This window comes from Corylus avellana, chromosome 1 (genome assembly GCF_965113065.1).
Source record: "Corylus avellana chromosome 1, dhCorAvel1.hap1.2, whole genome shotgun sequence".
Lineage (NCBI taxonomy): Eukaryota > Viridiplantae > Streptophyta > Magnoliopsida > Fagales > Betulaceae > Corylus > Corylus avellana.
In genome coordinates, this window is record NC_142490.1 from 22,224,503 (window position 1) to 22,238,451 (window position 13,949).

Here is a 13,949-nt window from a genome sequence, read left to right on the forward strand (position 1 = left end):
TAAATAAATCATTAAATTTGTGGAGTCTACTATTAACTTATATAAGGTTTACATTTACAAATCTAATAATTAATTTGTTAAGATGAGATGGGCTAAGTATGCATTTCTCTATATTTAATTAATATCTTCCCCTTATGGAAAAACCACAAAAAAGAAAAAAGACAGGTTGGAATTTTGAATGATAATAGTAGGTGGACAAACATGTACATATCCCATTGTCGTATAGAGTCACGGGATATACTTTCGGATGCGTATTGCCGACAACGACAGTCAAACTGTCAAAGGAAAGAAGAGAGAGAGAGAGAGTTGTTTGTAATTACTAATTTGGTTAATATAATACAATATTATATTAACCTAATATTGGTATTATTAGGTTAATATAATATAATAGAGTATCTTTTTCTTGACACCAAAAAAAAAAAAAAGTAAAAAAGGAGTATATTCTTCAAAAGATAAGAAAGAGATATATATAGCATGCGCAATCTGTACTTAATTGAATAAACACTCTCAATATTCCTTCTTTCTCTACATTTACACGTGAGGGAGCGTGGGTGAGAAGTGGAGAGAATTGAGCTGAGAGAGTGATTGGTATCTCATCAATGGCGACCAGGAGATGTTTGCGGTCATTGTCGAATCGGCTTTGCCAGGGAACGAGGAGTTTTGGTGCTGTTCCTGAAGCCACCGCCACCGCCTCTCCTTCCGGCTCTCAAAAGCTCATCAACTTGGAGTATGAATGCAGTGCCCACAAGTGAGCTCCCGTTTCTCTGCATCAAAAAACTGTGGTTTTGATCCAGTTTGATGTTTTGGCTTCTGGGTTTTTCTTATTTTCGTCTAATCCTCTCTCTCTCTTTGGATTCCATGTCTTCTGTTTCATTTTTTTTTTTCAGTGCGTGTTACTGTTGATTGGATTCTTGGAAATGTCTACTCTCTGAGTCTCTTTTTGATTGATGTAGACCTTGTTAATATACATAAAACTGAACATATAAGTTATATCGAAGCCATTAGAACTATTTGATTCAATTCCCTGAAGACCTGAATAATTAAAAGCGATTGTCTACAAATTAAATTTATCTCGTTATATGTCTGTGAAGGATGGAAAGACTTAGACTTTTAAGCCTCAAGGTGGATGAAGACGGGAAATTAGCTAGAAATTGTCAGCTTCCCACACCACCCCCACCCCCCCCCCCCCCCCCCCCCCCCCCCCGGCTTTTCTTGACATGTATAATCCAAACACGGTGCTAGGCACTTGGCAAAAATATTGTCCAGATGGTGTCTGGCAGGTGGCTGCCCTCCTTTGTGGGTGGTAGCTCACAAGGCAGGGCCTTCTTGCTGTAGGTGGTCGGGAGTTTTCTTGTTGCTTTTAAAGTTGCCTCTCTTTCATTGATGGTTGTAGGGCAAATGTTGTCCTGTAAGTCATTTGGGTTGTTGAAAATTACAAGTACATGGTGTACGGTGAATATGATGGATGCCTAGTCGGTGGAACATTTCTTTCTCCATTCTGTGGTTGCTGATGGGTTGTGGAATTTTAATTACTTTCTTTTCAGTGTTTGTTGGTCACCACAGAAGTCCGCAATGGAGTTATGTTTTGGCTAGTTTTCCTGTATATTACCCTTTTGTTCAAGTGATATATAGAGCGTTTCTTGCTGAGAATGTCCTTAACGGAGCCACTTTCCTGGTTCAAATGCAGTTACCATCCGGTCCCCATTGTATTTTCAGAAGCAAAGGGATCATCTGTTTGGGATCCAGAGGGCAACAGATATCTGGATTTCCTCGCAGCTTACTCGGCAGTTAATCAGGTTAGAAGAATGAAGTTATGATATAATATACCTCCTTAGCTTTGCAACTTATCAGTGAATTAACAGTGCTCTATCTCTACTATTTCAACCAAAAGCCATCTACAAAGTTGAAAAATGGAAGCTTTCATATGCCTCTGTAACTTATCAGATGACATGGATTTTTCCTTGCCAAAAGTGATTTCTAAAGTTGAAATATGCTAAAGTTTCTGTAAAACAATCCATGGCAGTATCATTTTCGTACTTTGTCTATCTAAGTCCTACTTTTTATGCTATCTTTTCAAGACACTGGGCGGGTTTTTCCTTCTACCCCTGAATAACCTGCAAAGCCAGCAAAGGAGCTTATGAAATTTATAAGTACTTAAGCAGACTTGTCTCTGTGATCAATGTCTTACTTTATTATTATTATTTTTTTCTCGGTATTCATCATAGCTTCACTGCTGTAGGGACATGGTCACCCAAAGATCATGAAAGCATTACAAGAACAGGCAGAAAGGCTCACCCTCAGCTCTCGAGCCTTCTACAATGATAAATTTCCAATATTTGCCGAGCGTCTGCGGAACATCTTTGGCTATGATATGGTGCTTCCTATGAACACTGGTGCGGAAGGTGTGGAAACAGCTCTGAAGTTGGCAAGGAAATGGGGTTACGAGAAGAAAAAAATTCCCAAAGATGAGGTAGATTCCAGGCAGAATTATACTTATTTTGAAAATATATTTTAATATTCTACTTTTGGGATTTCAAATTATTGTATATGGAGTGAAGTGAACTTCTTTACCTGAATTAAGGGCAACGAGTACAATAATTGTTGTTGAATGTCCTTACTTGATTGCTCATATATGCCTAATGTAATCTCTACCAAATGGGGGAGTGATGTGATGTATGTTTTCAAGTAAGAAGCTTAGAATAGAGTAAATTTGAGGCTCTCCTCTTTCTCCTGCTAGTGACAGTAGATTCATAGGACAACCAGTGTTGACAAAGTATCTTAGGTTAAGCCAAGGAATAAGATAGAGGAATTTCAGATTTTAGTTGGTAGAAGTTCTACATACAGAGAGTAATTAGTTAGGAACTTCTTGAATTAAATACTTACCGTGTTTCATGTGTCTCATATCATTAAGTTAGAGGAAACTTTCACAGGCTTTTTATGAAGAAACCTACTTTTGAGAAAATAGTTTATGGCAATTAGAGGTGCAAGAAGTCTTATGTATTTTAACCAGCTCTTACCAGTATCTGAGATTTCTTACACCAGTTGTAGGGAATTCTAGACAAATTACATTTTTTTTGATAATTACAGGGTAGTAAATTGAGGAGATTACATTGCGACTATGGAGCTATAAATCCCCTTTTTTTCACCTATAAAGGAAGATAATATGTTGAATTACAATAGAGCTTCTTCAAGTCTAGTTGCATTTGTGAATGAGTGCAGTGCTAATTTTGACACATGAAATTTTTTTTTTTATGACTTTTAAGTTTTAACTGGCGGTTAAAGCTCCTCATTTTTCTCCCATGTTTGTACATGGGGGCGCCTTATGCTTTTAATGATATATTGATTAATTATAAAAAAAAAAATCTCCCATGAAAGAAGTTCATATATCAAGCGAAAGGTGAGCTTCAAGGTATCTTCAGGATGCTTCACAATTTGATACATGGGCCCAGGGGTTTTGTTCTGAAGATTGTGTCTTTTGGCATATCTCAATCTATCCTCGAGTTGGGAACCTCACATTGTTCGTAAACAATGATTATGAATCTTACAGAAAAGGATTCTTTTTATATGAGAACTTCATTGGTCGCTGCATAACTGGTTCCATAAGATTTAACTGATGCCAGTGGACAGCAACAGGAAACAGTATGGACTACTTGAGGATTTTAGCGGTTGTAGAATTCAACTCTGGACACATTTATATGCCTGCTCTTGTGCTGTAGCGCCTTCAATGATAACCTCCTCATTACAGCTGCTATCATTGATCTTTGTTCTGTGTGGCGAAAACATCTTTGCTGACTTTGTTTTATGTTGTTCTAGATTGGCACTGCCTCTCTGACTACTAAAAATGCATTTCTTTCTTTATTTTTTTCTTTTCTAGTCTTTTATTAATATGAACTTCTGGATTTTGTAATGGTTGTGAAAAATTCTAGGAATTTTAATGTTCTATCATCTGCTGTATTTCTGTTCTAAATATGAGCTTTATAGATCACAAGTTATGTGAGGTAAGCTTTTTACTACATCTCATATGGTTTTATGTTAATCTTCATTTTGTGAACATAAGTATAGGTATTCATGATATGAGATTAATAAGCCTGAACTTATTCTCTCATCAATTGTGTAGATTTACTTCAGAATGTAGTTGCTAATGGCTGCTTAATTGTTGCCGTCTCTATTTTGTGAACAGTTGAGTTTATGACTTCAGACAGTTTAATCAAAGTGAGCCATATGCAGGCTATTATTGTCTCATGTTGTGGCTGCTTCCATGGTCGTACATTGGCTGTCATCTCCATGAGTTGTGACAATGAGGCTACCCGTGGTTTTGGGCCATTGTTGCCTGGCCATGTAAAAGTTGATTTCGGTGATGCAGTTGCCCTTGAGAAAATCTTCAAAGGTTAAAATGCACTGAAATTTATTTTAAAAGTTATTGTTCTTGATCTAGTTGTACTGTGGCCTAATTTGAGTCAAGATATTGCATTTGTATAAATCATCACATAATTCATGCCAGATTTTTATCATCCATCCAGACTGCTTGAAAATTGGTAGATGAGGGTATATCTAATAATTTTGTGTTTCTGCTATTGGCTGCAGAAAGTGGCGATCGAATAGCTGGATTTCTGTTTGAACCCATTCAAGGAGAGGCCGGGGTATGTGTGCTTTGGAATTGAATATTTGATGATTAAGGGTATGAGATGTGTTACAGGGACTTGATTATATTGGTTGGTGCACACGTGGGAATCAGTATTAGATCTGTCTAGTTTTTAAACCTTAAAACGACAGGACATGGCTGAATAGTTGTTTTGTCCAATTTCTTTTTCTTTTCTTTTTTCTTCTGTGCGCTTAGGTTAAAAGTAACTGTTTTATGTATAGCAGTAACATGGCCTGTAATACAGACACTAAGTTAGCAAGCAGATTGGTGAATCTCTACTGAACCAGGAAGGCACTCTTCTCTTCCTTAGTTTTACACACTTAAAAAGATGATGTGCTTAATTACTAGAATATTCAATGTATATCCTCCCATGCTCATATTATTTGAGTTCTGTCCCTAATTGCTACTTTCCACGAGTGACTCATAACATAGGCCATGAGAGGTAGCAACTTTCTCTGAAACCAACATTTATCCTATATCCTATTCTGTCAAGTTATGTCCAAAACCACACATAACAACCATGTAATACAAGCATTGGGTAATAACTAACTTATTTTTAATAAGGTTTGTGATTCTTGATAAGGAGTTAAGCTTTCTTAGCTTGTTTTCTTGTTCTATGTCGGCAGGTCCGTTTTGATAATTTACTTTGAACTAAAACAGTAAATGCTTCCTATTTGCTTTCAGGACTACCTCCTTTCTTCTTCTTCTTCTTTTTTTTTTTTTTTTTTAATTTTGTTTTTCTCTTTTAGAGGGTGGAGAGTTTGTGAGAGTTGCCTTTATCAAATCTTTAGTTTTGATAACTAATCGAATTTCATTAAGAAGTGCAAGGACACAATCCAAGTACACAATGTATACAAGAGAAACACTTAACCAGAAAAAGAAAAAAAGGAGCAAGAAAATTGTGAAAACCGTAAGTATGAAAGTAATCAATAGGCAGCCGCCAATAGTATAGGGTATTAAAGAAAAAAGCCTTTAAATCCTCAACTGTCATTTCTTCCTCTCTAGATAAACCACATTATGTAGGATGGAATTATCTTCCACAATGTTGCACTGTGAGAACTACCAAGATGACCTCTCCAACAAGCAAAGAGACCTACCACTCGTCAAGGCATGACCGAGGCTAACCCAAAAGACTAAAAATAGAATTTCATAAGGCACTAGCAACCTCACAATGGAGTCAAAGGTAATCAATGGATTCTCCACTCTTCTTACACATACAACACCAATCTACCACTATGATACACCACTTCCTTAGATTATCTGTAGTGAGGATCTTCCCTAACACAACTGGCAAAGCAAAGAATGTCACTCTCAAGGGAACCTTATTCTGCCAAATACTCTTCCAAGACCTTTCTCAAATCTTGAATCAATGCTTTCTTTTTTTGTTCCCATTTCTTTATTTTCCTAAGAAAAATGTATTGATTTGTTGGTAGGTTGTTATTCCTCCAGATGGCTATCTAAAAGCTGTCAGAGATCTTTGCTCAAAATACAATGTTTTAATGATTGCTGATGAGGTACAATCTGGCTTAGCACGAACAGGAAAAATGTTGGCTTGCGATTGGGAAGAAGTGCGTCCAGATGTAGTGGTAAGCACCCCCTCTCCTTCCAAATTATTTATGGTTGTCATGACTTTTACCAAGTATTTGATGTGAATGTAGTGAAAGTTTGGTTAATGATGTTTACATGAACCATTATGCTACCGTATGAATGCAAGTTACATTAGGATGATTGTGGGAGTCCCCTTTCTTTGTACATGTTAGCCTCAATGCTGCATTCACAAGGGACATTACACTCGTCTGGTCTTTTTTTTTCCATTTTGAATGCATTTTTACATGCTGGTCAATAATCTTTACAAAGCTGGGTTGCAAAAGAAGTATTGATACATTACCCACAACTCAGCCTCCAAATCAAATATTTCAAATGTAAGCATGTGTGTACATCTGTACGGTTGATGTTGGGAGGCCTCCATATCTCTCTCTTTGAAGCTTCGAGAATTGCATTGTCTATTTTCAGAAGCTTCTTATACCCCCACAATATTGCCCTTTATGATAGCTATAATTTTTAATGGACTTATTTTTGTCCACCTAAAGTTGTCAGATGAGGCCGCATAAGAAGACTTTGAACTTGGTTATTTCCAGAAGGCCACAATTGCCATCTTTTGGACTTGTATTTGAAAGTAAATTTTGACCATGCATTGCCTGTAGCTTTTATACCAGAATTTTGTTATTTGTCATAGCTTTGAATTCTAATGGATTTCTCTCTATCCCCCCCATAGCTGGCCACATTTGCCAAATGCAAAATAGGACTTGTACTTGAAACAAGTGAAGAATACTTTTATTAGGATTCACAATAGAGTCTATACTTGTTTCCAAATTTTATTAGGATTCACAAGTCTTTCCAAATTTACGTAACATTTACATTCTTTGTTTTCCTTTCCTGAGAATATTCTTTTCTCTTGCATTCTGTTCTTGATGTGTCTTGCATTATGAAAAGGAGATGTTGATCTGAATAAATTATTTTGTTGTAGAGGCTAAGTTTGAGATTGTATAATGAAATTTGCAGGTGAAATCTGTGTAGCATCTTCAGTTCTTCTTTCTTATGTTTGGGAGACACTTTTTGTTCAAACTGACTTTACAATCTTAATTGACTGCTCCAATATGATACAATACAGAAAATAACTTTTTTTTTTCCCTCTTATTTCTGTTTTATTCAGATTCTTGGAAAAGCATTGGGTGGTGGAGTGATACCTGTAAGTGCAGTGCTAGCAGACAAAGATGTAATGCTTTGTATCCAACCTGGAGAGCATGGAAGGTTATAAACTACTTGCATTTCCTAAATGATTTATTTTTTTATGTCCTCACTGTTTTATGTTAAGAGCCTTTAGTCACCAACACTTGTCCATCTTGATCTGGAAGATTTGCCTCTAACATCAATTTATATATATATATCGATTTGGAGACTGTTACCAATACTTGTGACTCCACTCTTTTGTAAGGAAAGGTTTTTGCATATGACTAGAAATGGTCGAGTTTGGTTTAGGCATAGTCAGTTTGTTGGTTCACTTGGAGTTATATGGCATAATAGGAAAAGATGTAGATAGTGCATTAAAATGCGTGCACAAAAAAAAAAAAAAAGCCCAAACGGGATGATGGTGCATCAACATCTATGTAGATATTTTGATCAGTTTTGATTGGTTCAACAGTAATGCACCTTACATTATGACAATGCATATCCTTCTTTCCTATGGCAGTATATCCTTACATTAATTCTAGTTCTGTGGTTCAACATGCAATGTGTAGGAAGTTGTGCAAATAGACTTGTAGAGTTTTGTAGAACGAAGTACTTACTGGGAGAAACATCATAACCGATGTTGGACATGATTTATCTATATACTTTGTTTCTGCTGAGTAATGATGCATATGGATGAGTGAAGTTGGGATGCTACTTTCATCTAACCTAGCCAATATGTGGAACCATTTGTTTGTTTTTCCTGAAACATGGCAGGAACTTGACGTTTTTTCTATGTTGAGCTCCTGTTACCATGTTTTGGAGTCTTGTGGAAGATTGCCTTAATCTATCCATCTGGTACATATTGGTAGAGAGGAATTGTACCATTTTGAAAGAAAAGTCTGACTTGTATCATTGTGTCAACAGCATTTTCATGTTTACTGCTTGAGCTATATAGAACTGCAGGTGAGATGGCTGATAAACTAGTAGTAGAGTGAGGAGCTATGATCATGGATTATTTCATTGGAAAATAATACCCAGATGGAGAAGCTTCTGCCTGTCAATTTTCTTTTTGTCTCTTCTGTCAGTTAAAACAGGTTTTGTATCTATTTTTGCATATGGAGACTTCTATGTTCCATAATTGTGGTACTTTTTTTTTGTCAAAAAGCTTTGTTATGGTTTCCCAAAAGGAAGGAAAAAAATCAACTTCAAATAGCTGTTTCTGGTTGGGTGATTCTCGGAAGTTATTCCTTAAGTTGTATATATTATTATTACACGTACTTCAGTTCTCCCCCTTTTCAATATTTTTACTTTCACTTTAAGTCTGCCATTTTCTTACTGTTGCTGATGAAATATATCATATGAAAGCTCACATTTCTCCTATCGGTTATTGTTCTCAGTACCTTTGGGGGAAATCCATTGGCCAGTGCAGTTGGCATTGCCTCGCTAGACGTGCTCAGAGATGAGGGACTTGCTGAGAGGTATCAAATCCATTGCCTAATGATGCATCATTGAGGTGATATAATAAAGTTGGAAAATAACAGCTAAGCTGTGACTTAATGATGGATTTTTTTTTTTTTTTTCTTTTCTTTATGTTACTTAAAATCTGGAAACTCAGACAGTATTAAGGTTTCAAGAAAATTTATCACTAAAATAATGAAGACCTGATTTTCTATTTACCAGAAATAATATACTGCCAATTTAAGATTATGCTAATGATGCATTGTGATGATTAAAGATATTTTCTCTATCTCTCACTTATGCAAATTATATTCATACTGAGATTGTTATTTTTAAGTATCTGAGTAACCTGAATTTCTCATTTACCAGGTAAAAAAAGAAAAAACGAACATTCACAAATGGTCTTAGTTAGGATGACAATGGGGCGGATCCGGAAAGGGTCTTCCACCAACCCACCCCCACTGAAGGACTAATCAACCCAAACCCATTTGTAGCCCTAGGCAAGGCAGGCAAGACAGGTTGCCCGCTCAGTCTACTATGTATGATAATTTAAACCTAAATCATTAAATTTTTTGATCGGTAAGTTACACACTTCAATTTTTTTGATTGGTAAGTTACACACACCCGGTGGGACTTGAATCGATGACCTCGCCTCCCACCTTGCTACAAAGGGAGGAGGTTCCATTCATTGGTAAATCTAAATCATTAATTTGGCAACTGTTGTTTATGCAAATATATCAAGTACAGGTGTGACATCTTGGTATATATACACGGACATCACTTATCAAAAAAGAAATATATACGCATACATCAATGTGCATAAAAGAGAATTAACATCTTTTACAACTAATATATTTAGTGCAAAAAGTCAATTGCAAAGCTAATGATTATAAATTAAATAAACAGGGGGGGGGGGGGGGAGTCGACCACATTGGCCTCAAAAACCCTAGCCCACCCGGAACTGTCACGGTTGATGTTATTCAAAATAAAACTCACCCCTAGCTCATTAATAGGATATCCTGAACCTGTCCCATTAGGGGCAGGGCCCCAGGGACGCCCCCAATGCCATCCCTAGTTCCTAGCAATACTGAATTTTGAGCTTGAAATAATTTGTTAAGTGCATCTCATCACTGTTATAGTTTGAGATATACTACTTTGGTTTTACTTTGTGCAAGACCTCATCGAATTTTCCTTTTAGAACTAAAGCCCAAAGGTTTTCGTAGAGCTGTCTGTCCTTTCAAATCAAGCAGATTACAAAGTAGGGTTTTCATAAATCCAATTTAGATAAATTTAGGCTTCGATATAACCATGCTTACTACCAGCTTCATATTGTATATCTACGGCTACCTTCATTATTTTCCTCCTTTAATCTTTTATCCCCCTTTGGTGTATAAATGGTGTCTCATGATAATATTTGATTCTATAGATCTTCCCAAGTGGGACAGGAGCTAAGGAACCAGCTACTTAAGATTCAGCAGCAATACCCAAAATACATAAAGGAAGTTCGAGGAAGAGGTTTGTTCAATGCTGTGGTGCTCAACAGCAAGAGTCTATTCCCTATTTCTGCATATGATATCTGCCTAAAGTTGAAGGAGAGAGGAGTTCTTGCTAAACCCACCCATGATTCTATCATCAGATTAACTCCCCCACTCTCAATCAGGTAAGGAAGCATGCTTGGTGCATACTCAACATTTCAAGTCTTTGAAACTTAAACTTTGACTTGCATAACAATGATTCTTGGTGCTTTTCTCCAACATTTTTAACATATTTGTGACCGGGAAAACAAGTTTGGTAATTGTGGGACTTTTTGGTACCATTCACCTAATAGAAATTACACTAGAATGAATAGCTGCATTTTTATAACGGAAATTTTCCAATAACCCCTGAGTTTTTAGCCTTGTGATATAAGGACCTTCTAATTTTAACAATGAAGGACTGAGTTTTGACCATGGGACAAATAGGTTATTTCATCAATTTTTTGTCTAGTTTTTTTAACAGTAGAAGTGATGGCATCTTCACCACATCAGATGGCTTTTGATACACGTGACACGATTTTATTGTTCTTACGTGTAGAAGATGTCAGCTGACACTTCAATGGTTAAAAAAATTGATGGAATGACCTATTTGTCACATTGTCAAAAGTTAGATCCTTAATTGCCAAAATTAGAAACCAAGTTATTTATTTGTCACAAGACCAAAATTCAAGTGGGGTATGGGACAGTTTTCTTTTTTTTTTTTGCAATTCTATGACTTATGTTGCAATTGAATTTTTCAGTTTGGATGAGCTCCGAGAAGGCTCAAAAGCGCTGCATGATGTTCTTGAACTTGATCTGCCAAAGATACAGAAAGCAAAGCCAGAGCATGTCTCCCCAACTAGTTCTCACATATGTGACCGATGTGGGCGAGACTTATATGCTTCCCCAGAAAAAGATGTCTGAATGATGTGAACATCACTTTTCTTCTGATGGCATTCACTTGTGGAATTCCTATCTTATGTCTTTCATTTGAATTTTCAGAAATTATGTCTATTTTCATCATGTATGATTGTTTCTTTGGTCTAATCACACCACCAATACAGTGATGAAGGATAACTATAACAATATAAGAATATATCTCATTTAATCTTGTTCACTTGCTTGTCTGTCAGATTTTTTCCATTCTATATTATCTTTGTAGTTGAGTTTTTAAGGTGAACTACAAACTAACCCATGAATGCTGGTGTAGAGACTAAATGCAAATGAAACTTGTTTGCTTTAGATGTTTCCCTTGGAATATCTTTGCAAAACTGTGGAAAACTAAGTTGGCAAGTAAAACTGTTGTACAAAGAGGTCTAATTTAGTATATGTCAGTTGGCCTTCATTTTCTGCCTTGTAAATGTAGCTTTGTAAAATTAAATTTTCCTTATTTCAAACTTCATCTTGAACTTGTCTTGTAGCATCTTGGGGAAAACATTTTCTTTCCCTTCTTTGCTAGTTCCCCTACTCTTGGAAGTTGTAATGGATTTCAAATGCCTTAATGTATGAATGGGCTTGGCTTGAAACATGAGCTGATGACAGCAATTGGTTGAAAGCTTTGCCATGGGAAAAGAGCACTGTTTGCATTGTTTTCTTCTGCTTGAGAGAAAAATTTATATGTTTTTACAATGCTTTTATTTATGCTTAATGAAAAAGAAAGATGGATGCTTTATGTGTGCAAGCGATGGGTTGTTGAGCTTGTGGGGTTGCAAGCTCATCTTCTCAGGAGAGAGTGGTACGATTAAATCACTTGTCTCTTCTATGATTGTCACACACATTAAATATCTTCTTTATGGTGCATGTACCCATCCACGTGCCCTTCTGACTTTCCATATATATATATATATATATATATATATATATATGGTTGAAATTACAAGTATATTTATTATTGTGTTTTGGAGGGCGTTTTTTGTTTTTTGGTCGAAAAATATTGACATAAATGTGAAAATTATTTTTGTGTGTTTAGGGGTGTTTTGTGTTTTAAGTTGTTTATTAATGTTTGGAAAAACTTCTTAAAATTTTCCCTGAATTTTCGCTCATTTTAACACTACTATCCAAAGTTTAAAAACTCTCAAAAAGGATATCGAATTTTCAATTTCTTTCAATCATTCAATTCCGTTAAATCTTTTCGAAATTTTCAAAATACTAATTTTTTTTTTAATAAAAAAATAAATGTCTGAATCTTTATAAGGGAAAAGTCTACATACCCCATCTCAAATTACCACCTAATTGACAATGTCTCTCATAAACTACCAAAATATTGTTAATGTCCCCCCTATAATGAAACTACTCTTAGTGAAATAAATAAACAATAATAATAATAATATAAAAAAAAAAAAAAAAAAAGGTCTAAAAAAAAAAAACTAAAACTAAAAAAGCTACTAAAAATTTCCGTTTAAAAAAAATAAAAATTTAAAAAGAAATATTTTTATTTTAATTAAAATTTTCATTTTTTTTTTTTAAAAAAAAAACTTAATTTTTTAAAATTTTGTTTTCGAATTTATAGTAATATTTTTGTCTTATTGAGAAATTTATAGGGGCATTTTTATCTTTTTGGTAGCCTTGAGGGGGACATTGTTTTGATAGTTTGGGGGAGACATTGTCACAATTAAAAGTTTGGGTGAAATATTATCAATTGAGGTATGTGGACTTTACCCTTTTTATAATAAAAAATGAGGTATTTTGGAAATTTTGACAATATTTAACGGAATGGTAGTAATTAAAAAAAAAAATTAAAAGTTTAATACCTTTAATTGAGAGTTTTTGAACTTTGAAAAAGTGGTAATTTCCAAACGCGTGGAAGTCTTGGGAGGATTTTTCTAGATTTTTCCTTTAATATTTTTGTTTTGAGAAAAGAAAAGAAAAGATAGAAATCAGATCACAGCTTAACAAGCTTACCCACTTTTTTCTTCCTACTATTATTCTATGTTAAAGGAGACATGGTGTAGACACAATGAAGCAAAGCTTTTCGTAGATATACCTTTTTCTTTTTTTTTTTTCTTTCTTTCTTTTTTTTTTTATTTTTTAATTTTCTTTTATATTTAAAGTTTAAGATAGATGGTCATGTTAGCTTTAGCCTTTAGGAGCTTATTAAAATGAGATATGGTCTAGAAATTTTGTATTAACCAAAGTGGATATATTACTGTAATGCAACAGATGTTGGAAAAGGCATAGCTGTGTTGTGATTATCTTATTAATCTCTTTATTATCGTACATAAATATTATTATTATATGCATAGATCGTCAAATGTTTCTAAACTACATCTATTTCTTCTATGTAACAAAAAAACAATTGTAGGTTTTAAGAAATTCAAAGAAAATATCAGTGAAGTTAGGCCTCTCAGTTTGTGAAACGGGAATCTAAGGCCATGACACATATAACAAATGTAAAAGGGAGAGGAATGTAGATCATGTGGGATATACGTGTGAGTATAAAATGTTTAAGTTTTATATCGGAAATATGTCACGAGTTGAACGGTTAATATACTATAATTTTTTAAAAACCGAAAACAAGGTGGACTTTCCAACAACATACATAAACCGGAAATACGACAAAAAAAAAAAAAAAAATTTAATAGAAAATGACACGGTACTCTGTATCT

General features: G+C 34.9%; 1 protein-coding gene across 1 annotated transcript; it reads left to right on the forward strand.

Moving 5' to 3' along the window:
• The first annotated feature begins 483 nt into the window (after positions 1-483).
• On the forward strand, positions 484-11,461 carry DELTA-OAT (ornithine-delta-aminotransferase). The gene is made up of 10 exons (XM_059584086.2): positions 484-748; positions 1,688-1,796; positions 2,240-2,470; positions 4,228-4,387; positions 4,585-4,640; positions 6,076-6,228; positions 7,356-7,453; positions 8,770-8,850; positions 10,257-10,490; positions 11,106-11,461. Exons 1-10 carry the CDS (start codon positions 600-602, stop codon positions 11,266-11,268), a joined length of 1,434 nt encoding a protein of 477 aa, XP_059440069.2. The 5' UTR covers positions 484-599; the 3' UTR covers positions 11,269-11,461.
• The last annotated feature ends 2,488 nt before the right edge of the window (positions 11,462-13,949 follow it).